The 24,818-nt window shown below is 52.3% G+C and overlaps 1 protein-coding gene across 2 annotated transcripts in view; it reads right to left on the minus strand.

Moving 5' to 3' along the window:
• GRK5 (G protein-coupled receptor kinase 5) overlaps positions 1-24,818 on the minus strand; it is a 198,915-nt gene that overhangs the window by 41,401 nt on the left and 132,696 nt on the right. For both annotated transcript variants that reach the window (XM_060171191.1, XM_060171192.1), the window contains 2 exons: positions 17,693-17,805; positions 3,671-3,748 (listed from right to left, as the gene is read on the minus strand). In XM_060171191.1, the coding sequence (XP_060027174.1) occupies positions 3,671-3,748; positions 17,693-17,805 (191 nt within the window). The remainder of the gene's footprint in view (positions 1-3,670; positions 3,749-17,692; positions 17,806-24,818) is intronic.

The following is a 24,818-nucleotide window of genomic DNA, read 5'->3' on the forward strand; positions in this document are numbered from 1 at the left end:
TCATGAACCCTTCATGTGTGTTTCTTGGACTCTTATCTCTGTCTTAGAAATGAGACACAGAGAGGTCAAGGAACTGGCTAAAGTTCATGGGTGGGGGGTCGGGGGGCTGAAACTTGAGGCTCTGAGTTCTTGCCTGGCCCCAAGTCTACTCGCCCCCTGCTCAGTCTCCCTTAAGGCTTCTCGGGCAGGTCGGCAGCCTGGAGCCCCACACCCCCTTATCCCCCAACCCTGCCCATGGGCCGACTGGGCCCAAGGCCAGAGCTGTCCTTGCTGAGAGGCCAGGCTGCTTGGAATGGCTCAGACCCTTGCCTGGGGTGGGGGTGGGGCAAGTGGAGGCACAGTTACCCAGGGGTCTGGGGGAAGAGGACCGAGGGTCATTATTCTTGCCTGGCATTCAAGTCTTTTTAAGAGGTGGTTGTTTTCCTTTCTTCTCTTTTAAACCTTGCATTTATTTTATTTTAAGGAGAAACACCAGAGCATTGCTCAACTCTGGCTTATGGTGGTGCTGAAGATTGAACCTGGGACCTCAGAGCCTCAGGCATGAGAACCTTTTGCAGACCATGATGCTGTCTCCCCAGTCCCTAAGAGGTGGCTTTTTTCTGGAGAAGCAAGTCAGTGCTGGGAATAGATGGTCTTGTGTGCAGAATCGTCAGCTGATCGGTGGTATCACCTTAATATAAATGCACCTCCCTGCCTGTCCCGTCACCGTTTATGGAAACAAAGGTAGGTGCCCTGCAGTGCTCAGAGGACCATCCCACCTGGTGGGCCTTCAGTCTACCAGAACTGCCTGCCCCTGGCCACCCCAATGTGCCCTCCAAACCACTGTCAGGAGTCCCAGGTGGGCCTTTCCGGAGGACCCTCTGCCAGGTCTCAGCTCCCTTGCAACCCTGAAACACATATTGAAGCTGGGTCCCACCTCCCAGCTTTGGGGAGGAGGAGTGCGGTGCAGAGCCTGGGGTGGGGGCAGTGCACTGAACAGAATGACAGCGACACTGTCCCAGCAGGAAACCGGGGCCTCTGCGTAAGGCCTGCCTCCCTGCTCCAAGCCAGCCTCATCCCAAGCCCAGTCTCTGGTGTGTAGGCTGGGCTGCCCCCACAGCCATCTTGGGAAGCTACTGAAAGAGCCACAAGCAGGGTGGGAAGAGGCCACTGCAGGGCCGGCACAGAGAAGAGGGTCTTGCCAACCAGAGGAAAGCTGGAAGGTTCGAGAAGGAGAGGGTCTAGCCCTGCCCTTTCTAACAGGCAACAGTGTTTCCAGAAGACAAGTTCATGGGTTTCGTGTGCTAGAATGTGTCTCTGCCCAGCATAAACCCGTCCGCCCCCCCACCCCCCACTCCCTGACTAAGGCTGCCTTGCCTGGACAGGTAAGACAGAGGGGATACAAATCATTTGAAAAGCAAGTAGCCACAATCAATCTGAATCCCATCAAAATGAAAGAGCTTTGTGCTTCAAAAGACACCACCAAAAACAAACACAAACAAACAAACAAACAACAACAACAACAACAACACCCAAAACTGAAATAGCTACAAGAGAATGGAGAGATACTTGCACATCATTTACCTGATAAGGGACTTGATTCTAGAACATATAAAGAGATCACCTCAGAGAGATTTAAAAAAAAAAAAAAAGGAAAAACAAATCCAATTTCAAGACACGGGTTTGAAACAGACATTTCTCCAAAGAGGTACAAACAGCCGGTAGGTAAGTCCAAGCAGAGACGTCCCCCATCATGAGTCCCTGAAGGAGACACGCTGCACACCCACCGCATGAACGAAACACACAAAGAGAGAGAAATGTCACCCGCTGGGGAGGCTGCCCGCTGGGGAGAAATGGGAACCCCCACACGAGGCTGACGAGTGCACCGAGTGGAGCAGTCACTCTGGAAAGAGTCTGGCAGGAGCCCAGAAGGATTCAACAAGGCACCATATGACGTGGCATTTCCACTCCTGAGTAAACGCCCCCGAAGAATAAAAATACGTGTGCACACGTGTTCGCAGCAGCCTCCGCCACAGCCAAGGGTCCAACTGATGGGAAGAGACACGAGATGGCGTCAAGCCACACAAGGGGGATAGTACTCAGCTGCAAAAAGGAATGGATGTCATGGTCTGTTTCATAATGAAGTCCAAGCTCATGCCAGCAAGAGGAATGAGGTTCTGATACATACCACAATATGGACAGACCCCCGAGAACATGCTCGGTGAAAGCGGCCACTTCTGGAAGTCCACAGAGCCTGAGTTCTGGGCACCATCCAGCATGGTCAAGTCCAGTGAAAAAGAAAGAGACTGGGGCCGAGTGGTGGCACTTCCAGTAGAAAATACATTACCACGGGGGAGGACCTGAGTTCAAACCCCCTGGGCCCCACGTGCAGGGGAGAAGCTACAGAAGTGGTGGAGCAGAGACTCTCTCTCTCTTTCTCTCTCTCTCTCATTCTCCCTCCCTCTCATCTAAGAAGGAGAAGGCAGCATGGGTGGGGGGTGGCAGGAACACAGCCCCACAGCCGGGGCAGGGGGGCTCTGATCACCCCCAGGGCCCCACGCCTTCACGCTCAACCACTTTATATCTTAAAAATCCAGGCGCAGCCTGGGTGGTGACGCGCACAGTTAAGTGGAAATGTCGCCATGCATAAGGATCAGTGTTTGAGCGGTGAAGCAGGTCTCTCTCTTTATCTCCCACTCCTCTCTTAATTTCTTTTTTCTCTTCTTTTTTTTTTTTTGCCTCCAGCGTTATTGGGGCTCGGTGCCTGCACTACAAATCCACTGCTCCTGGAGGCCTTTTTTTTTCTTTTCCCATTTTTGTTGCCCTTGTTGTTGTATTTATTGTTGTTGTTGGATAGGACAGAGAGAAATGGAGAGAGGAGGGGAAGACAGAGAGGGGGAGAGAAAGATAGACACCTGCAGACCTGCTTCACCGCCTGTGAAGTGACTCCACCCCCCGCAGGTGGGGATCGAGGGCTTGAATGGGGATTCTCACGCTAGTCCTTGTGCTTTGCACCATGTGCGTTTAACCCGCTGCACTACCTACCACCTGGCCCCCTCCTCTTTCAATTCTGTCAAATAAAATAGAAAAGGGGGCGGGGAGAAAAAATGGCTGCCAGGAGTGATGGAGTCCTAGCATTTGCATCAAGCCCTAGTGATAACTGAAGTGTTGGCAGGCTGTGAGACCCTTGTAAGCCAGTCTGCTCCCCATCTCTGTCTGTGCTCCCTCCTGCATGGAGCAACGCTGAGTGGGGCTGGGGGCTGACTGGCAGAACCTTCAGGACAAGGCTGATGCAGAGTTGGGAAGCAGAGTGAGGGTGTGGAGGGGGCTTTGCATGTGGCCTTTGGAAGAGCCAAGAGTGTCACAGACCACAGCCTAGCTGGCAAATGCCCAGGCAGGGGCCCTGAGGGGCCGGGGGTAAAAGAGAGGGACCCCAGGGCAGTAAGACCTGGGCTCAGTCGTTCTGGCCTCCCTGTTTAGAGGTGGCACCCGACCAGCAGCGCAGCCCCCCAAGAAGAACACAGATGGCACCGCACTCGCGCAGGACAGCCCAGCGGCCGACAGGGAATGACACACACACACTCAACCTGTCTCCTCTGAATGTGCATGTGTGGCGGTCCCCAGGGAGCGCAGGGGACCATGGGACAGTCACATGAGCACGGGAGGGAACCCTCCTCTGGCCTCAACTTACCTTTGGGGTGAGGTACTTGGCCATGATCTCCTTCCCCTTCTCCCTCAGCTTCTCATCTGGAGTGACTTCATATTCTGCCTGGAACAGACGAGGGGAAGTGCAGTCAGAGACCCAGTCCGCGGCGTCTCAGTTACACAGCCATGGAGACACAGGGAAGCCCCTCGCCCAGGACACACGTCACACACAGACACTATGACCATTGCCATCACAGCCAGCAAGGAGCAGTGGATGGAGGGACACTCTGACCTCCTGACCTCTGGAAGCTCTGTGGCTTGTAGAGTGGACAACCAGAGATGGACAGTTTAGTTATTTACTTATTAACTAACTAATTAATTTTTGCTATGAGGCTTATCACTGGGACTTGGTGCCTGCACAGTGAACCCACTGCTCCTGGTTCATGGTGTGTCTGGATCGTTGGGCTTTGGGACAGTGATTCTGGAAGGAATCCAGCCCCCTTGGTCTGCAGAGCCAAAGGCACCAAAGCCCAGAGACTGAAAGGCCTCAGCCACACAGCAGAGCCAGGACTGAACACCGTGGTCTTGAATTCCTCTGGGCCATCAGTGTCACAGCTGTCACTCAAAAGCCCTCCCTCCTCATCACTCAGAAGAGGTTGTGGGACCCTGGAGTGGCTCAGTGGGTAGCACAAATGCCTTCCATGTAAAAGAGAAGGCACACTGGACCAGAGAGGCATGCATGAGGCCTTGGGTTTATTTCATGGCTCCACAATTGAGGAAGAGAGACACATGGGGGGGAGGGAGAGAAAAAGGGAGGGGGAGGGAGAGGGGGAGGGGGGAGGGAGAGATGACGCACGTGGGCTAACAGCTGGGAACCTGCTCAGTGAAGGGCTTTAACATGCCCCAGCCAACCACATAGGAGCACCACCCAAGGGAGAAGCTTCATGAGCTGGGGAGCAGTGCTGTAGTCTCTCTCTCTCTCTCCCTCCCTCCGTCTATCTTAAGAGCAAGGAGTAGTGAACTGTGAAGGCATAAAACCCCAGAAAAAACTCTAGCAGGTGTGGGGAGGGCCAGAGAGGTAGCACAGTATGCCTTGCTGTGCACACAGCCCTAGCTCAAGCCCCAGCACCACATGGCAGATGTTACAGCACTAAGGGAAACTCTTTTTCTTTGTTTTAAAATTTTTATTATATTTATTTATTGGATAGAGACAGCCAGAAATCATGAGAGAAGGGGGGTGATAGAGAGGGAGAGACAGAGAGACACCTGCAGACCTGCTTCACCACTCAGAAAGCTTTCCCCCTGCAGGTGGGGACGGGGCGGGGGGGAGGCTCGAACCTGGGTCCTTGAGCATTGTAATAACATGCGCTTAACCAGGTGCGCCACCACCCAGCCCCAGAAGCTCTTTTTCTGTGGTGTCTCTCCCACCCTTTCTCTCTCTGAGTGAAAAAGCAGCCTGAAAGTGGTGACATCATGTATGCATGAGATTCAAGCATCACAAGGGAAAAAATAATAAAGAGAGAAAAAGACCAATCTTATGGGAGTGATGACTTCTTGGTGATGCATAAATGAGCTCTGGAGACCACTGAAGGAGGAAGGGTGGCTCTCTGCTGTAGCATGTCCCCAGCGTGTCACAGCTGCACGTGTGTGGCACCCTCCTCTGCCGCCCCGTGTGTCAGGGGCTGCCTGACAGGCCCACCCCGTGAAGCCAGGGTTCCTGCTGCTGCCGCCTTGTGGTGCAGTGCTGGGACTTCTGGCAGGGCACCAGCTCAAATGCTCTAGGGCCGGCAGATGACAGGGTGGGGGCTATGTCCCCGGAGGAGCTGCCCACCGACTCCAGGGACAGGAAGAGCAGTGCCCACCCAGTGCTCTGTTGTCCTGGAAAAGACACCAAGGGGACTTACCCCTAATGCTTTGCAAGGCCCAGGCCCCAGGCAAATGGCCGCCCACCACGGGGGAAGGGGGGCAGCTCCATCCCTGCCCAGAACAAGGCTCATGAGGTCCCCACAGGCACCTGTGAAGGCGGCTCTGTGTAGCTGAATGGAGGCTCCAAGTCTCCCTCTTCACCCTCAGCTAGTGGCTAGAAATATGGCTTGAGTCCAGCAAAGCATTCTGGGTAAGTCCCCCCAGGTGAAGAAGGACTGGGAACACTGTGGGGTCAGCATCTCCCAGCAGAGGCCTATAAGGAGGCCTCCAGGAACAGGTGGGGACAGGCAGCTCAGGCGGCCCCACACCAAAAGGCCACACTAGGTCACCACCACCACCACCACCACCACCGGAGGCCACATGGGTTGGGAGGCGTGAAACCAACAGAAGGCGGAGTCACCCGGCATGGCAGCCTGGGCCACCCCAGCAACACTCCACCCCACTCCTCTGAGCTTCCAGGAAGACAGTCCCGGACGCAGTGAGAAGCCCCCTCCCCCAAGAAAACAGGAGCAGCCAAGAAGGGGCCGGGGCCACTGACTGAGAGTTTCACACCAAGTAGAGTTGGGTCAAGAAATGGCAGCAGGTAAGGACAGCAGAGAGAGGAAGGGTGGGGCAAGGTGCGAACGTGACGTCAACCTGTGTTCCCATGACGTCCATCTGGGAGAGTGCCCAGCCAGCCAGACAGAGAGCCCTCAGGGGGCACAGGGGTGCCTGCCACCCCTCCCCATCACCATCCTCATGCCCATCAAACAGACATCACCTCCTGTCCAGAGCCCCACCCTCAAAGCCCTCGGGCCAGGCGGCAACCAAGCCAACACACGCAGAGGGCACCTCTCCTGGCAGGTGTGTCCAGGGCGCCAAGAGGGAACGGCCCTTCTCTGGGCTCTGAGAGCAGTGCCAACTTGGGAGGGCCTCTGGGAAGGAGAGGCTGTGGTGACACCAAGAGTGACTCACTACTGTGCATTTAGGGCCAAAAAAAGAAAAAGAATCACGGCAGTGACTGCACCTGCCAAGTCCAGACGGGGTATCCAGCTGCGTCCCTAAATTGACTGGCTCCTTCTCTCGAGCTCCAAGTGTCATCAGTTTCCAGGGGGAAACGCCAGTGACAAAATGTCCTGGTTCTGAAAGCAACAGTTCCCGTCTGGGCTTGGGACGCACAGGGTGCCGGATACCTGTTCTTGCCCAGCTCCCCAGCAGCCCCCTCTGCCCCCACCCACCAGCTCAGCACGGCGCCTTTGTCTCCCCACAAGGCACCCCTGGTTGAACAGGGAGATGGAGTCAGGTGCTCTCAGGGCCCTGCCCCCCTGGCTTCTGTCATTACCCGTGTGGTCACCTTTTCCTGAGTCCTTGCCTTGGGGATGAGTGATGTGCCTGGCTGGCTGACCGCAGGCCTTTCTCAAGAAGTTGCCTACCCACCCCATTTGGCCTAGGAAGCAGCTGGCCTGGCTGGCTGCCCTGTGGGGGAGGTAAGAGTGACCCACTGGCCTGCCCCTTGTCCCTCCATGGAGTGATGGCATCTCAGCCACACCCAGGTCTCCACCTGCCCAGTGATTCTGGGATTTGCTTTCATTTCACTTTTTTTTCCTTTTATTTATATTTATTTATTTTTTTAAATTTCTGTATTGGGGGATTAATGTTTTACAGTCAGCAGTAAATACAGTAGTTTGTAAATGCATAACATTTCTCAGTTTTCCAAGTAACAATACAACCCCCATTAGGTCCTCTGTCATCCTTTTCCAGGACCTACTCTCACACCCCCGACCCCCCTGCCCAGAGTCTTTTACTTTGGTGCGATACACCAACTCCAGTTCAGGTTCTACTTGTGTTTTCTCTTCTGATCTTGTTTTTCAACTTCTGCCTGTGGATGGGATCATCCCATATTCATCCTTCTGTTTCTGACTTATTTCACTTAACATGATTTCTTCCAGCTCCATCGAAGATGGGATGAAAATGGTGAAGTCACCATTTTTTACAGCTGAGTAGTATTCCATTGTGTATATAGACCACAACTTTCTCAGTCACTCATCTGTTGTTGGACACCTGGGTTGCTTCCAGGTTTTGGCTATTACAAATTGTGCTGCTAAGAACATATGTGTACACAGATCTTTTTGGATGGGTGTGTTGGGTTCCTTAGGATATATCCTCAGGAGAGGAATTACAGGGTCATAAAGTAGGTCCATTTCTAGTCTTCTGAGAGTTCTCCAGACTGCTCTCCACAGACCAATTGACATTCCCACCAGAAGTATAGGAGGGTTCCTTTGTCCCCACAACCTCTCCAGTCATTTCACTTTTTCATGCCATCATGGTGGGCAGCCGTGGCTTGCTGGGACCCTGACAGATACATCCCACAGTTTCAGGAGGGTGGATGCTGTCGGGCATTAAGCCAGTCTGCCCCTCCACCCCCGCAATCCTGCATTGCTGACACTATGGCCAATTTACATAATCATTGTTTTGCTTGAAAGATCCCTACCCATCCCACTGATCTATCTTCTTTCTACCTCGAGACCCGCCCTGCCTGCAGGGTAACATTAATCCCACTGGTTAAAACCCTCGCAAACAGTTGCTAAGGAAGCTTCTACCTTCCCAGTGTGCTTCTGCCTTTCTCCACCCCCTTTCCTAGCCGTTTCCGTTTCCGAGTTGCCACTTCCAGTTTTATCCTATAAAAGCACTGGCTCTCTGATCAATAGATCCTTTTTGCATTACCACACTGTCACGAGTTCCAGTCATCTATCTCCCATGTCGCTGAGTGAGTAGCAGCCCAGGTTGAGTCCGGTCGAGTTCTCTCCAACCCAGAGGGCACGCGCCCGGAGAAGAGGCACCCCCACGCTAACCTGGCAGATGCTAACCACCTCGGCCCCCAGCTAGAATGCAGAAAAACTGAACAAAGCAGACCCCCCCCTGCCCACAGCAACCCTGTGGATAAGCTGGGCCTGGCCAACCACACGCTGGTGTCTGTCTTTCTATGTATGTTGTCCCAGAGCTGTCCCAGAGCTGAGTGGCACTCATAAGGGAGGGGTACAGTGAAAGCTCACACCTGGGTCCCCAAGACTAAATTCTCATGACTCACCAGCCACTATGGTGCAGTATGGGCCAAAGCACCAGAGATTTCAACCACCATAGGCTATTTTAAAGATCTAGTCTTGATTATTGAGAGAGAGAGAGAGAGAGAGAGAGAATTTCTCAGGAGGCAGAGAGAAAAAGACAGTCAGAGCACCACTCTAGCCCATTCAGTATTGGGACTCAACCTGGAAACTGCAGGCATGCAAGTCTGGTGCTCAGTTGTCAGCAGAGCCCAGGTTTGTACTCTGAACCTCTGTCCCGCCCTCACATCCATTAGCTCCAGAGGAAGGACTCCAGCCCTCACTGGCTCACGCGCCCAGCCCGCCTCAGCCAGCTGTGGGGAGGAGGCCCTCCTGAGGGACGTGATGTTTCCCGGGTGACCATGTTGCCTTGGGGGTGTTGGCAAGGCATCCAGGAGACTGGACAGACTGTGGTTTTTTTTTTTTTTTTTTTTTTTTAGTGCAACACCAGGGAGTGAACCCCTGACCTCATAAATATGTAACATCACTGAGCAGACTCCTAAGTTTTTTCTTTCATTTTTTTTTTTTTTATTTAGAGGGAAAGGGAAAGAGAGAGGGAGAGAGGAGAAACACCACAGCGCAGCTCCACCACCCCTGGTGAAGCCATGATGCTCCAGTGTGGTGGCGAGGCTTGAACTCAGGGCCTGGTGCTTAGATAAAGGATGCTTGACGAGGTGTGCTCCTTCTGTCCCCTACCATCAGAGTCTCTCCTCACCAACTGTCCTGGGGGAGAGGTCCCTCTGTCCATCTGAGAGTCCCCTTCCATGTCCCTCCACCCTCCCTTAATGGAGAAATACCACAGCAGTGACAGAACAGACATGGGGCTATAAGGGTCACAAATAGGTGACAGACTGATAAATAGTTGGCTGGTAGAGACATAGATAGAGATGGGTGGATGGATGGATGCAGAAAGCTTAGTTCCCCTGGGGAAGCTTATCACTCCTTTTATTTTATTTTTTTAAATTGCCACAGGGTTACCACTGGGGCTCAATGCTGGCATTACAAATCAACTGCTCCTGGTGGCCATTTTTCGTTTTTCATTTATTTATTTTTCTTCTTTCTATTTCATTTGATAGGACAGAGAAAAATTGAAAGGTGTGGGGAGGTAGAGAAGCAAAGATAAAGCGAGACACCTGCAGGCTTGCTCCACTGCTCGTGACACTTCCCGGCCCGCAGCTGAGGAGCGGGGCTGCAACCTGAGTAACCGGGTGTGCCGCCATGCAGCTGAGGAGCGGGGCTGCGACCTGAGTATGGTAATGTGTGGGCTCAGCGTGCCGCCATGCAGGCCCCATATGGACATTTTCAGAATGTACCAGGCCTGCCTCTCACCCACCCTCATCTCTCTGACATTAGAAAGGAAAAGAGGTGAAAGAATTGCATAGGTGTGAAGCCAGGTGGGGAAAACAAACAAACAAACAACACAGGACACTATACAAAGAAAAACAAAAGACCATCGTGAGTGGAAGAGCTATCTTCTCCCCCACTCCCACCCCACCCCCCAAAAGAAAGAAAGCAGGGGAGCTTTCTTCCTTCCTTTCTTTCTTTCTTTCTTTCTTTCTTTCTTTCTTTCTTTCTTTTTTTGTCTTCAGGGTTATCGCTGGGGCTTGGTGCCTACACTACAAATCCACTGCTCCTGGAGGCCATTTTTCCCTTTTTGTTGCCCTTGTTGTTTGTTTATCATTGTGGTGGTTGTTATTATTATTGTTATTGCTGTCGTTGTTGCTGGATAGGACAAAGAGAAATCGAGAGAGATGGGGAGACAGAGAGGGGGAGAGAAAGACACCTGCAGACCTGCTTCGCCACCTGTGAAGCAAACCCCCACTGCAGGTGGGGAGCTGGGGGCTCGAATCAGGATCCTTACGCCAGTCCTTGCGCTTTGCACTGTGTGCACTTAACTCGCTGTGCTACCGCCCAGCCTCCAGAGCATTCTTTCTTAAGGGCCATATCAGGGTTGTATGAGGACAAGTTCTACTAAGTTCTGCCAGTCAACTCAGTAGCCATTCTGAGAGTGGCAGGGCTGGTGGTGCCAGGGTGTGCCAGCTGCATCAGGACAGCTCAAGGCCAAGGCTGCCACCCCCTCTGTTCACGCCACCTTGGAGCTCTTGGCATGGAGGGGAAAAAGAAAGGTTTCAGGCAAGAAGTGCACCCGCCTTGGAAACCGCAATAAAGACTCCATGCGCCAACGAGGTGTTCCCCTGACGTCAGGAACGTGAACAGGCCGCCAGCTCCCAGGGAGTGAGAACAGAAACACGAGGGGCCAACGGGGGTCAGCCACACTTGAGTGGTGGCTCTGTTAAGGAGCGTGGGGAGTTAGCTGCACCAACCTGGAGCCAGACCTACCTTTCCTTTCCAACTGGGGGTGGAGAGAGAGAGAGAGAGAGAGAGAGAGAGAGGGATCGAGGGAGAAAGCGAAAAAGAGAGATGGGAAGACAAGGAGAGAGAGAGAGAGAGAGAAAGAGAAGGAGAGGAAAAGGGAAAGGGGGAAAGGAGAGAGGGAGAGAGGAAAAGAGAGGAAGACAAAGAGAAAGAAAGGGAGAGGAAAAGGGGGGGGAAAGAGGATGAGAAAGAGGAGAAAAAGAGAGGAAAAAGGGGAGAGAATGGAGAAGTGGGAGAGAGAAAGAGAAGGGAGGGAAAAAGAGGAGGAGAGAGAGAGAGAGAGAGAGAGAGAGAGATTCTACTACTCTGCTGGTTGGGATGCAAATTGGTGCAGCCAGTATGGAGAGCAGTGCGGAGAGTCCTTAAACAAATACAAATGGAAAAACTTTATGACCCAGCAATTCCACAGCCAAGCATACACCCAAAAGATGTAATAACACTGATTTGAAGGGATCTCTGCACTCCCATGTTCATAGCAGCTTTATTCACAATAGCAAAAACCTAGAAACAACAGAAATGGCCTTCAGCAGATGACTGCATAAAACAATCATGGGACATAATACTCAGTGGAGTATCACTCAATAATAAAAAGACAATAGTGTTCCTTTGGGATGAAGTGGATGGAACTGGTGAAGATAATGTTCAGTGAAGCAAGTCAGGAGGTGAAGGACAACTACAGAAGGGTTTCACTCATATGTGGAACATAGAGAATTGAACATATGAATGTGAAAAACAATGTCAACCTGTATCTAAGACTAGGAGAACTACTGTGGCTATCTATGGGGGTGGCGATGGGGACACAGACCTTTGGTGATAGAAGTGGTGAGAAAAAGAAAACGAATACAATGCTTTAAAAAGAAGAAAACTGAATGCAAAAGAAGAAGAAGGAGAAGAAGAAGGAGGAGGAGGAGGAGGAGGAGGAGGAGGAGAAAGAAAGGAGGCTAGGTGGTGGCTCATCTTGATGAGCGAACTTGTTACAGTGGGCAAGGACCCAGGTTTGAGCCCCAGGTCCCCACCTGCAGGGGGAAAGCTTCATGAGTGGTGAAGCAGGCTGTAAGTGTCTCTCTGTCTCTCTTCCTCTCTATCTCCCCCTTCCTCTTAATTTCTGGTTCCCTCCATCCAATAATAATAGTAATAATAATAATAAAAGTTTCTTCTTCCAGAGGAATACAATCATTAAAAAAAAAAAGTTCATTAGCTCCGACTTCAAGATGTCTCCCCTACAGCCCCACCCTGGACTGCCACAGGCACCATACCAGAGGCCTATCCTACACGCCCTCGTCCTCCCCAGCCTGTTCCCAGAACCTTCAGCATCTATGTTCTTGAAGGCTGCAAGGCTTCCTGTGATGGACCCTCCAACCTTGTTCCCTGCACTGGCTGTTCCCCTGCCCGTCGTGCTCTGCCAGCACCCACTCCTGGCTGGCATCCTCCCTCTTTCTTGAAGGCATCCTCCCCACTGACCGTTTGCCTGCATGTCAGCCCCAGGGAACCTACAGACCATGAGAAGAAAGTATCTCAGAGCCATGGCTTTTGCACAGAAAATTCCACAGGCAACAATGCCGTGTCACCCCAGAGACTCACGAAATGGAACCCCTAGGTCCCTGTACCACCATGTTCATGACAGGTTGACTCAAGCAACGAGCTCTCCTGTCAAGGGCCCTGGGAAATCCAACCAGCCTGGCAACAGAATGTGAAGGAGGGAGCACGGGACTCAGATTTAGGCCCAGTTCTGCCATTTATACTGGCTGGCTTCCCTTGAGTCCGAGCATCGAGCATCTGCCAGGTGTGGCATTCTGTGTCAGCGCAGAGGGCAGAGCTTTGGGAAGCCCAGAGGAGGGAGACAAAAGACGGGAGAGCAGGCAAGACCATGGCCTGTAGCCAATGTCACCGGCCCTCACCCCCACACACACACTCCTGGGACGTCAGCAAGACAGCACTATCTGCCACAAAACATGACCAGTTGTTGAAGAAGTTTCTGACCTGAGACTTGCTGATACTTGTTATTAGGGACCCTTTGCCTTGGGGGCTGGGTGGTGGTGCACATAGTACAAAGCCTAAGGACCCATGGGGGAGGGGGGAAGGCACTTCACAAGCGGTGCACAGGAGTGAGGAGCACATCACAGCAGAGAGAGAGGAGGCTACACCTGCAAAGGCCACCAGAACATTAGCAAGAATAACAAGTGCTGTGGTCCAGGAGGTGGCACACTGGATAAGGCTCTGGACTTTCAAGCATGAGGTCCCGAGTTCAATTCCTGGCAGCACACGTACCAGAGTGATATCTGGTTCTTTCTCTCTCTCTCTCTCCTATCATTTCTCATGAATAAAAAAAAATATTAAAAAAAAAAGAATAACAACTGCTGAGAATCAAAATACACCACCCAGAGCACAACCCTTACCAGGTGTGAGGCCTCAAGTTCAAACCCCAGTACCACATGGGAGCACCATGAACAGCACTGGGGGAAGCTCCATGGATGGTGTTGCAGTGCTATGATCTCTCTTCCCCTCCCTTCCCCTCCTTCCCTTCTCTCTCTCCCTCACTCCCTCCTCTCTCTCTCTCTCTCTCTCTCTCTCCCTCTCTCCCTCTCCCCCCCCTCCCTCTGAGTAAGAAAAGGGGAAAAAGTGAGGTGGGGCTACAGAGTAGCAGCAGCTGCGTTTCTCTTCTTTCCTCAGTCAACTAGGAGAATCAAAGGAGACCACCTGGGACCACAAGAAGACAGGACTAGAACTACTCTGGGAACCCACCAAATCTCCAGAGCATCCAGAGACCACAACTCTACCCAGACCTCCAGCTCTACCCAGCTGAGAAACTTCTCTAAACAACAAGGAATATCAAGGATCAGCAGACACTGCAACAAGATGAGACTGGGGCTACTCTGGGGCCCCACCAAGTCACCAGTGAGTGAAAACACATGTGGCTCTGGACACAGAGGAGCCTAAGGAGAGATTCCTGGGGCTAAAGCCCATATCTACTCCTGCTGCTAAATAGTACATTGTCGGGCTGTGATGCGGAGGAGAGGAGATCCGGAGCGGAGAGGAAACACAAATCTTTATTCATGCAGACACCTCAGAGTTGGGTGAGAGCACAGCAGTTTAGGCCACGTGGAGCTAGCAAAAATGGCCACCTCCGGCTACACTCAGCACCCTTCCCTGCATCCAGTCACCAAGATGAAAAGTGGGTGAGAGAGAGAGAGAGAGAGAGGCAGAAGCAGGAGGGCTTTATAGGGCAAAAACCGGAAGTGACGAGTCAGGACAGTATGGGTTGGGAAAGGCACTCCAGAAACAGTTTCAAATCTCGCGGGGAATTGACAGTGCCCTGAGGGGATAACATGGTGGAACGAGGCACTCTGGGATTAGAATTACAGCTCTTGCGGGAATTGACTATACCCTGAGGGGACAACATGGTGGATGTGACCTCATCTGCACAATTTCCGAACAGTACATATCATTTGCTTATTTTTTTTAAGCTACCCAGGTAGGGTGCACACGTCATGATGTGCGAACACCCAGGTTTCAAGCCTCTAGTCCTTACCTACAGGGGGAGTGCCACAAGCAGTGAAGAAGGGATGCAGTTGTCTCTTGCTCTCTGTCTCCCTCTTCTCTCAATTTCTCTCTGTCTCTATCAAATTAAGAGGGGAGGGATGGCTGCCAAGAACAACAGATTTGTAGTGCCAGCATCAAGCCCCAGTGATAATCCTGGTGGCAATAAAACAACAAGAAGAAAAACAAACAAACAAGACCCTTATTCACTTCACATGAGTCAGAGGAGAGCAAGAGACATCAGAACACCACGTGGCCCTGGGGGGGGGGGTCAAGCTGTAAGCCCTGAACTCTACCTGCTGAGCTCTTTTCCCCAGCTACAGTGCTAATTAGTTGACACACAGGTTCCAGCCTAGCCGCACTGCACTGAAGGAAGCTTTGGTGCTGTGGTGTCTTTCTTCCCCTACCCCCTTCTGTCTCTGCCTCTCTCTCTCTCTCTCACTCTCTCTCTCTCTCTTAGACGGAGACAGAGAAGCAGAGAGAGATAGTCAAAGACGACAGCACTGAAGTTTCCTTCAATATAGTGGGGGCCGGATTCAAATCCGGGTCGTGCACACGGCAAGCACTGCACTATCCAAGTCAGCTATTCCACTGGCCTGTCTCTTTTTATCTGAAAAAATAAAACAGTCCAAGCTGAAGCCCCAGAAATGACCTGGATAAAAAGAAAAAGGCATAGCCGACAGGCCCACAGAGGAAATAACAGATGTGAGACGTTTGCCAAACACCAGCAGGTAAGGTGTGACTGAGATGAGGCTGGCCCTGGACTCGCCCCCAAAGGAGTGGGGTGAGGGAGACGCATTAGACCATTCTGCCAATTCACATTTTTCATAGTTCGGAATTTTCCATATTAAAACCCTTAGGAAAATGTGGGACCCCCGAGAGTCCGTTAATGAGTCTGGGCCTGAGCCTGGGTGTCGGGGTGTCTAACGTTGCCCCGGTGTTCCCACCGCAGCCAGGGCAGAGAGGGCTCTGATGGTGTTGATGATAACGTTGCCCCGGTGTTCCCACCGCAGCCAGGGCAGAGAGGGCTCTGATGGTGCTGATGATAACACTGCCCCAGTGTTCCCACCGCAGCCAGGGCAGAGAGGGCTCTGATGGTGTTGATGAGACTCTGAGGGCGAGAGGCTTTGGCCAGGCTAGGCCGGGTCTCTGGGTGGGAGGACACCTTGGGGGGGTGTTACACAAAGGGTTCGTGGCTGTTGGAATCAGGACCCTAGCAGGACTGGTGACTTTGGAGACCCGTGGGAAGGAACTAGGTTTGTTTATTTAGGGTGTGTTGAATTTGAGGAGCTCATGAACCTTTTTTCTGGGTTTATTTTATTTTATTTTATTGAAAGAGAGGTACAGAGAGAGGCTGAGAGAGAGACAGATAGAGAGAGAGAGAGAGAGAAAGAGAGGGAGAGACACTAGAACACTGTTTAGCTCTGGTTTATGGTGGTGCTGGGGATTGAATGTGGGACCTCAGAGCCTCAGGCATGACAGGCTTTTCCATTATCATTACACTTTCTCGTCAGCCCTGATTTGTTTTGTTTTGTTTTTAATAAGAGAAGGAAATCAGGCTGAGGAGACAGCAAAATGGTGATGCAAAAGACTTTCATGGCTGAGGCCCCAGAGGCCCCAGATTCAATCCCCTGCACTACCATAAGTCAGAACTATGCAGTGCTTTGGCAATAATAGAGAGAGAGAGAGGGAGAGCTGGAGAGAATTTTTTTTAAAAAGATTTTACTTATTTATTAATGAGAAAGATAGGAGGAGAGAGAGAAAGAACCAGACATCACTCTGGTACATGTGCTGCCAGGGATTGAACTCAGGACCTCATGCTTGAGAGTCCAATGTTTTATCCACTGTGCCACCTCCCGGACCATGAGAGAGACCATTTTTATGTGGCGCCCTCTAGGGATCAAACCCAGGGCCTCTTCCAGCAAGCCTCATCCCAGATCTGGCTCAGGAGACCTTCTGGGGCAACCTCCAGGCGACAGTGTCATCATGGGTCTAGAGGCCCTGACCCCGACCCAGAGACTAGAGTCCCACAGGGCTGCCCACCCCCACCCCCCAGGCTGAGACAGTTTAGCTGGCTGTCGGCCACGATGGCACATGGGTCCCTGGCACCCTAGACCAGTGTGGCCTGCCACCGGGTGCATGCCTGGTCTCCTTCCCTGCTTCCACTCTGGGGACCTTCCCTGGAGAGACGGCCCAGGGCTGCAGTCCCATGTTCAAGGGTCACACAGACCAGGCAGCCTTGATGCTGCAAATGAAGGACTAGCACGTCTGTAGGAGTCCCCGCGGGGTCCCTTGTGGCCACCAAATGAGCAGAGACGGCAGCCGTCAGAGGCGAGCGAGGGTCTGTGTGCAGGATCCAGGGATCAGTGGGCTTGAGGGTCAGTGAGGCAGCCGACGGCAGCCGAGGCCAGGCCACGGCACACTAGTTTCAGTGCACATGTCATCATGCACAAGGACCCCGGTTCAAGTCCCTGCTCCTGCACGGGGCGGGGGGGGGGGTGCGCTTCATCAACAATGAAGCAGGTCTGCAGGTGTTTCTCCCCCATCTCCACTCCCGTCTCAGTTTCTCTCTGTCCTATCAAATTAAAAGGAAAGGGCTAAATAATGCTAATAAGAACTGCAGGGGCAGTGGACTCGGCCTCCAATGATAACCTCCAATTGCAGGCACTTAGCCTCCAATGATAACCTTGAGAGGAGGAGGAAGAAAGGTGAAAATGTGGAGGAAGAAGAGGAGGGAGAGGAGGAGGAGAGGGAGGGAGGAAGGAAGGAAGGAAGGAAGGAAGGCAGGCAGGCAGGCAGGCAGGCAGGCAGGCAGATACAAGCTCTGGGACTTAAGGAGATAGAGAGACAGGCGCTGGGCTGGGGTCGGGGCCCTGGAACCCAGACATTTTGGGAACCCGCCAAGCCCCCCCAGGTGTTGCCCTGCACCGTGGCCCAAGCTCCAGGGAACTCATACCTCACAGCAACAATCAAGGCTCCCCACCCCCCATGACCACCCCGATAAGCAGACCCGGAGGCCCCGGGGTCCGTGGCAGCCTCAGACCCCATCTGCTTGGGAACTTTGTCAGACACAGTCCACGTCGTCCGAGGGTGCAGGCTGCACGTATGGCGCAAAGCACGCTGGGCCCAGCACCCACTCCAGCACTTACCACGGAGTCCAGGAACTGGATGGAGCGCTCCAGGCCACGCCGGCTCTCACAGAACTGTCGGAAGAGCAGCCTCCCGATGGGCTGCTTGTCGCAGAGGCTGCAGTAGTCCCTGTCTGGAGACAAAGAGAGCATGGTGAGGCCCCCTGAGCCCGGCTGTACCCCAGCTGGAATGGCAAGCTCTCAGCGCCCTGTCCTCCCTCCCTCCATGGGGTCACGGTCACTGGGAGGAAGATGAAGGTCAGGATCCCGATGTTTGCACCTGCTCCCCCGACTTCCACACCCACATGCCAGTGTGCACGGGTGCGAGACCAGGGCTGGCTCTGGGGGGAAGCTGTCTGGGGGGGGGGGGTGTGAGGCGGGCACCCTGAGGGGTCACAGAGCTCTGGGTCAAACCATGCTGGCAGCCCAAACCACACCTGGAAAGCTTCCGTTTTGCTAACATTTCTTTCTTTTAATTAATTTAGGGGAAGGGTCAGCTTAATGGTCTTCAGTACAGTTTTTAACATATGGGTGCAACTTCGAATCTTCCTTGTGAAAGGTGTCTGCAAAACACTCTCACCCCCAACCCAGGTCATATATATATATATATATATATATATATATATATATATATATATATAATTTTTATTTACAAAAAGGAAACACTGACAAAAAACAGAGGATAAGAGGGGTACAACTCCACACAGTTCCCACCACTCCATATCCCCTCCCTTCCCCTGATAACTTTCCTATTCTTGATCCCCAGGGACATAATGGGGCGCAGAAGGTGGGTCTTTATTCACCACCAGGCACCAGGACCCCAACACCCTCCCCTCAAGCCCCCTCTCCGCCTTCCTTCTCCAGAGCCCTCTACTTTGGGGTAATACTCCAAAAACCCAGCCCAAGGTCTACTTTGTTTCCCTTTCCGTTCTTGTTTCTTAAGTTCTGTCCATGAGTGAGTCCATCCATACTCCTCCTTCTCTTTCTGGTTATCTCACTTCACATGGTTCCTTCAGGCTCCATCCAAGAGGAGATGAAGGTGAATTCATCAGTCTTAACAGCTGAGGAAAGCTTCCTCATGAGCTCCATGAAGGGGGCTTTGAGAAAGCAAAGTTACCTTACTTGGAGACGCAAATCAGCCTAATAGATACTATTTTATTTTATTGTATTGTATTTTCTTCATGTTTGCCCCCTTGGAGTTTTTAGTAAACTTCCAATATGGAAACCCTGCAGGTTTCCAACCCAGGAGCGAGAGGGATAGAGACAGGAAGTGACCAGCCTGCAGCCACAAGATGTAAGAGAGTTCTAAAGACCAAATGTGTGGCCAGGTGGTGGTGAGTTGAGTGCACACAGTGGTTGAGTGCACACAATAGTATTCACAAAGACTGGGGTTCAAACCCTCGCTCCCCACCTTCATGAGCAGTGCAGCAGTGGGGGTGTGTGTGTGTGTGTGTGTGTAAGGCAAGATTACTAGTCAGATTCCTGGAGAGCAGACTTTTGTTTGTTTTTGCCTCCAGGGTTATCACTGGGGCTTGGTGCCTGGTGCCTGCACTATGAATCCACTGCTCCTGGCAGCCATCTTTTTTCCACTGCTGTTGTTGCTGTTGTTGGATAGGACAGAGAGAAATTGAGAGAGGAGGGGAAGACAGAGACGGGGAGAGAAAGACAGACATCTGCAGACCTGGTTCACCCCTTGTGAAGTGACCCCTCCTGCAGGTGGGGAGCCGGGGGCTCAAACCAGGATCCTTGTGCCGGTCCTTGTGCTTCATGCCATGTGTGCTTAACCCAGTGCACTACTGCCCAACCCTCAAGAACAAGGTTCTAGCTGACACTTTGCTGTGTGACTTCCAGCAACTCGCTTGCTCTCTCTGGGTTTCTGAAACACGTAGGATCAGGAGATCAGACGTGGCTGAGGAGAAATGCCTGGAAGGGAGAAATGATTCTCCTCAGGTGCAGAGGAGGAGCCAGGACCAGGGGGGTGGAAGCATCACTCTGTGGAGACAGAGTCCAGCAAGGGGACCAAACAGGGCCACCAGACAGAGTGTTCTCAGGGAGGGATGGCTATGGGCGTGAGCTCCGGAGCTAAACATCCTGGGTTCAAATCCCTGCCTTCCTACTCACAGCCCGCAGGCCCTGGGGTGATGGATTTGCTGCCTGGACCCCTTCGTCCCCTCATCTGTATTGGGGACGGTTGCCACACCCGTCTCCTAGTCCTGGCAGTCCCCAGGGTGAGACAGCACTGCGAAGAAGAGATTCAGCGCAGGGAGTAGAGGAGGTGTTTTCTGAAGCCACAGTGAGCACTGAGACCAGGGCTTCTCGCTGTCTTCCCCTTCCTCGAGGCAGCCTCCTCTCCTGAGTCTAGAAAAGTCCAGTCCCGAGTTCTAAGAGCTTCCTGCCAGCAACAGCCCATCAGTCCCCAACCACAGCAGGGAGAGACTGTTCAGAGATCTCTCTGTTCCTGCCCTGGAGACTGGGGTAACACACACACACACACACACACACACACACACACACACGGCCTATGTCAAATCTGCTTCTTGGGCCCCATTGAGAGGCGATGGGCTCCGCTTGGTTCCCTCTGGGTCCTGCTAGAACATTCAGGAAAGAAGAGGAGGTGACAAGGCCTCAGGACTGGCCAGCCAAGAGCTGCCTCCACTGTCCCTACAGGGAACAGGGAGCTGAATGAGAAGAGGGACTTCGAGAACTGTCACAGGACACCCCCCCAAAGTCCACCCTACTTGCCAGAGAGGATCTGGGGGAGTTTCTTGGTCTGGTTTTGCTTTTGAAGAGCAACAGCTTCGTGTATGCATGTCCTCACTGCCTTGAATTGCTTTTTCATTCAGAGAGAGAGAGAGAGAGAGACAGAGAGAGAGAGGGCACCACAGCACCTTCCATGTGGTGTCAGGGCTCAAACCTGCGTAGAGTGCCTGACAACACAGGCACCCTACCCAGTGAACAACTTCTCCGGCCCTCGGCCAGCAGGTGCTCACCGTCGGCTTCTCCCTTCAGGGGCAGGAAGTGTGGGAGACAGCACCAGTGTCCCACAGTGTGCTTCAGAGCTGCAGGAATGGGCCACGCCCCCGTTTCTCACCAGCTAGTAGGAGATTGCAGCTAACTGGCCTTAACACCTGCCTCAAGCCGCCCTCATGTCCTGGGCAGAGGAGCCCACACATGGCTCGTAGCTGGCTGTGCCTGCACACTAAGCCTACGTCCATACACCCAGGAGGTGGGGGTTGGGGGCCGGGGAGCCGGATGGCGGGCTGGCCCTGGGAAGCCCAGAACAGGGGATAACATGAATAAGCAGACAGGATTACGAGTAACAGCAGTGAAATGTCACATTGGATAAATGTCCCCAGCAGCCAAGGCAAGGAGTAGGGGCCGGAGGGGCTGGAGGGGACCTGTCCTCATACCCAAAAGCCACCTGTGCTTGCCACCTGGGGTTCCTTATGGGCTCTTGCCATGGGTGCCACCACCACCCCCATATAGCAGCTGCTGTCAGTGGAGAAATGAGGCCTTCAGAAATGTGCGGGCGGCCCAGTTCCGTGGCCCCAGAGTCTCTCCTTGGCAGTATGGAGGTTTCTGGCAAAAAAGCCACGGTGGGAGGAAGGACAGGGCAGCCGAAAAAGGTAAATGAATGAGGGGCCAGGCAGTGGCGCACCAGGCTGAGAACATGTTGTTATGTGCGAGGCCCTGGGTTTGAGCCCCTGCTCCCCACCTGCAGGGAGGAAGCCTCACGAGTGGTGAAGCAGGGCTGCAGATGTCTCTCTCCCTCTCTATCTCTCCCTCCCCTCTCAATTTCTAGCTGTCCTAGCTAATAAAAAATAGAAAGAAAAGATGGCCACAGGGAGTGGATTTGTAGTGCTGGTACCAAGCCCCAGCAATAAACCTGGAAGCAAATAATAATATTAATAATCGGGCTTATCTTCAGGAAGCATCATCACCACCCAGGAATGGAAAGCAGAAGGGCAGGGATGGCCATGGATACTTCTAGAAACAACCTGGAAACAACCGCCTGCAGCCACTCCCTAGGGAGGTCTGGGAGAGCAGCAGACGCCTTGTCTCTCTGTCTCTGGAGCCTAGCTGTCTCTGACTAGGAGAGCCCTGGACTGCTGTGTACACACACACACACACACACACACACACACACACACACACACACACACACACACACTGCTCAAGAACACGAGATTCCTGCTTTGGTCTGTGTCTCACTGCTCTTTGCTCCCACACAGAAAGAGGCAGCTGTGTGGTCTGGGAGGTGGCGCAGCAGACAGGGTGTTGGACTCTCAAGCATGAGGTCCTGAGTTCAATCCCCTGCAGTACATGTACCAGAGTGATGCTCTGCTTTTCTCTCTCTCTCTCCCTCTTTGTTAGAGAGATGCTGAGAGAGGTGGGGGAGATAGAGAGGGAGAGAGACAGAGAGATACCCACAGCACTTCCTTATCATTTGTGAAGCTTCCTCCCTGTGGATGGGGATAGGGGGACTTGAATTCAGGTCCTTGCATATAGTTCCCTGTGTGCTTTACACAGTGTGTTAGCGCAAAGCCTTGCTAGCTTTATTCTTTTGACTGATTCATTCATTCATTCAATAAATGTCCCTCCAAAATTTCCTGCTTCTTGATAACAGATGTTTCTATCAATTTGAAGACTTTCTTCTTGTCTTGAGAGAGAGTTCACTGAGCCAGGCAAATCCAGTGTCTACTTTGAGTCTTAGCACCACATGGAAGGTGCTACAGTGACAGAGGAGGCTCCGGTACTGAGGTCTCAGTCTCTCTCTCTCTCTATCTGTGTGTGTGTGTGTGTGTTTACTTGAGTGAAAAAGTAACTAAGCACAGTTTACATGTTCACAAGGACCCAAAGAAACAAAGAGGAAATGAGAGAAAGAGAGACAAGCGCCGCTTCCCACCACCCACCACAGGTTCCAGTGACAGACCTGGAGCTGACAATTGGTGGCTCACCAAGGACCCGAGCATGGTCTCTGTGACATGTCCTGTGGCCTCTGCCACCGTCACAGAAGTTGGGTGGACAGGGAATCCCAGAGCATGGGCAAAGGAAGGTGACCGGGTCTGGAAACCCTGCCATGAGTGCATTGCTGCGGGTGTTTGGCACGGAGCTGGGGTCCTTGGGTGGGGTGAGGAGAGATTAGATCATGACAGCCAACGCCTCGTGAGTGGATTGGTGCCTTGATTTTCTTTGAATGTGACTATTTTATTTATTTATTTATTTATTTATTTATTTATTTATTTATTTATTTATTCTGTTGCCGAAACCTGGGAACGAACCAGGGACTATTTTCTTTTATTTGACAGAAACAGAGAGAAATCAAGAAGGGACAACAGAGAAGGGGAGAGACAGAGAGACACCTGCAGCATTGCTTCACTGCTCAGGAAGCTCCCTTCCTGCAGGTGGGGGCTGGGGGGCTTGAACCCAGGTCCTTACATGTTATAACATGTGCACTCTACCAAATTTGCCACTGCCAGACCCAGTGCCTTGATTTTTGTAGCTTTCTGTCGTTGCTATTGTTTTGTTTTTTGTTTTTAGCAAAGCACTTTTCAGCTCTGGCTTACTATGGTATAGAAGGATTGAACCTAGGACTTTGGAACCTCAGGCATGAGTCTCATTGCATAGCCATTATGCTATCTCTCCCATCCATGCCTTGATTTTTTTTTTTTAAGATGCATTTATTTACTAATGAGAGAGAAGCAGAGTATTGCTCTGGCATAGGCAGTGCTGGGGACGGAACTCAGGACTTCATGCTTGCAAGTCCTGTGCTCAACCACTACCCAGTCTCTGAAGCTGCTGGCTCCAGAGACCCCTGGGCTAGGCCCCCCACACACACACACACACATACACACAACCCTTCTGTGTGAGGCCCAGCCAAGAGATGGGCGTTTCTGAATCTGGAAAAGCAGGCTCTCAGCAGACCCAGATCTGCTAGGGCCTCCGTCCGGGACTCCCTCCCCTGCAGACCTGAGACAGCTAGTATGAGTTGTTTTAATCCAGGCAGGCAAGGTACTCTGTGAGAGCACCCCTGTCAGACTGGCTGGCCCTGGACACATCCACAACTGCCCCAGGTCTCAGCAGGCAAGGGGAACCAGACCTGACGCCTCCTCCCCTCCCGGATGCCATTAAGCCACCTGGGATGGAGTGTGAAGGCATTGTATTCACTGAGATAAACCAAAGAGAGGAGGGTGGATACTGGATGATCTCACTCATGGGCTGAACTTAAGAAATAAGGATAGAAAGGGGAAAACACAGTCAAACCTGGACTAGGCTTGGTGTATTGCACCGCAGCAAAGGACTGTGGGAAGGGAGAGAAAGGGATAGAGTGAAAGGACATTGAGGTTCTGCTGTTTGATAGGGGGAAAAGGACCTAGGCCAGGCGGTGAGAGTGTTTTACAGACACCTGTCATGGGAAGATGATAAACTGTACCCATGTATCTGCAACTGTACTGTTAAATCACTAAACGCCCCCAATAATATGGTAAAGGAATAAAAATAATCATAAAGGGACTGGGCAGTGGTGCACCTAGTTTAGCATGCATGTTGTCGGTGCAAGGACCTGGGTTCAAGCCTCTGGTCCCCACTTGCAGGGGGGTAGTTTTACAAGCAGTGAAACGGTGAGACAGGGCTACAGGTCTCTCGCTCACTCGCTCAGTCTCTGTCTCTCTCCCTCCCTAGCTCTTGCTCTTCTCTCTCAATTTCTCTGTACTACCAAATAAAATAAGATGAAAGAGAGGAAGAAAGAAAGAGAGAAGGGGCGGGAAGGGGCGGAGGGAAACGAAACTCTGTAGCTCTGCTGCTTCTTATCAATTCTGAGAGAACATTCTAGAATCAACACTGGCGGCCAAGGCTTGGAGCTGGGACAATGTGACAACCCCTCTCACCCCGTGAAACAGACTCGGAAACATTCCTGGGGCTGATGGACTGAATCGGCTGCTCATCTCTGTCTCGGGAACTCAGGTCCAGCCACTCAGACCAAGACAGAGCCTCACAGGTAGCCCTGCCCTGGAGAGACCCCCAGGCCTCTGGCTGGACCAGCCGGCCTCACACACTGCAGTCTTCCTCCCCTTTCCTACACTGCAAACACACCCATGAGGCTTCCATGTGCTGCGTGATCTGAACACGTTCCTCACTGCTCAGGCCT

This window comes from Erinaceus europaeus, chromosome 14, assembly GCF_950295315.1.
Source record: "Erinaceus europaeus chromosome 14, mEriEur2.1, whole genome shotgun sequence".
Taxonomy (NCBI): Eukaryota; Metazoa; Chordata; class Mammalia; order Eulipotyphla; family Erinaceidae; genus Erinaceus; species Erinaceus europaeus.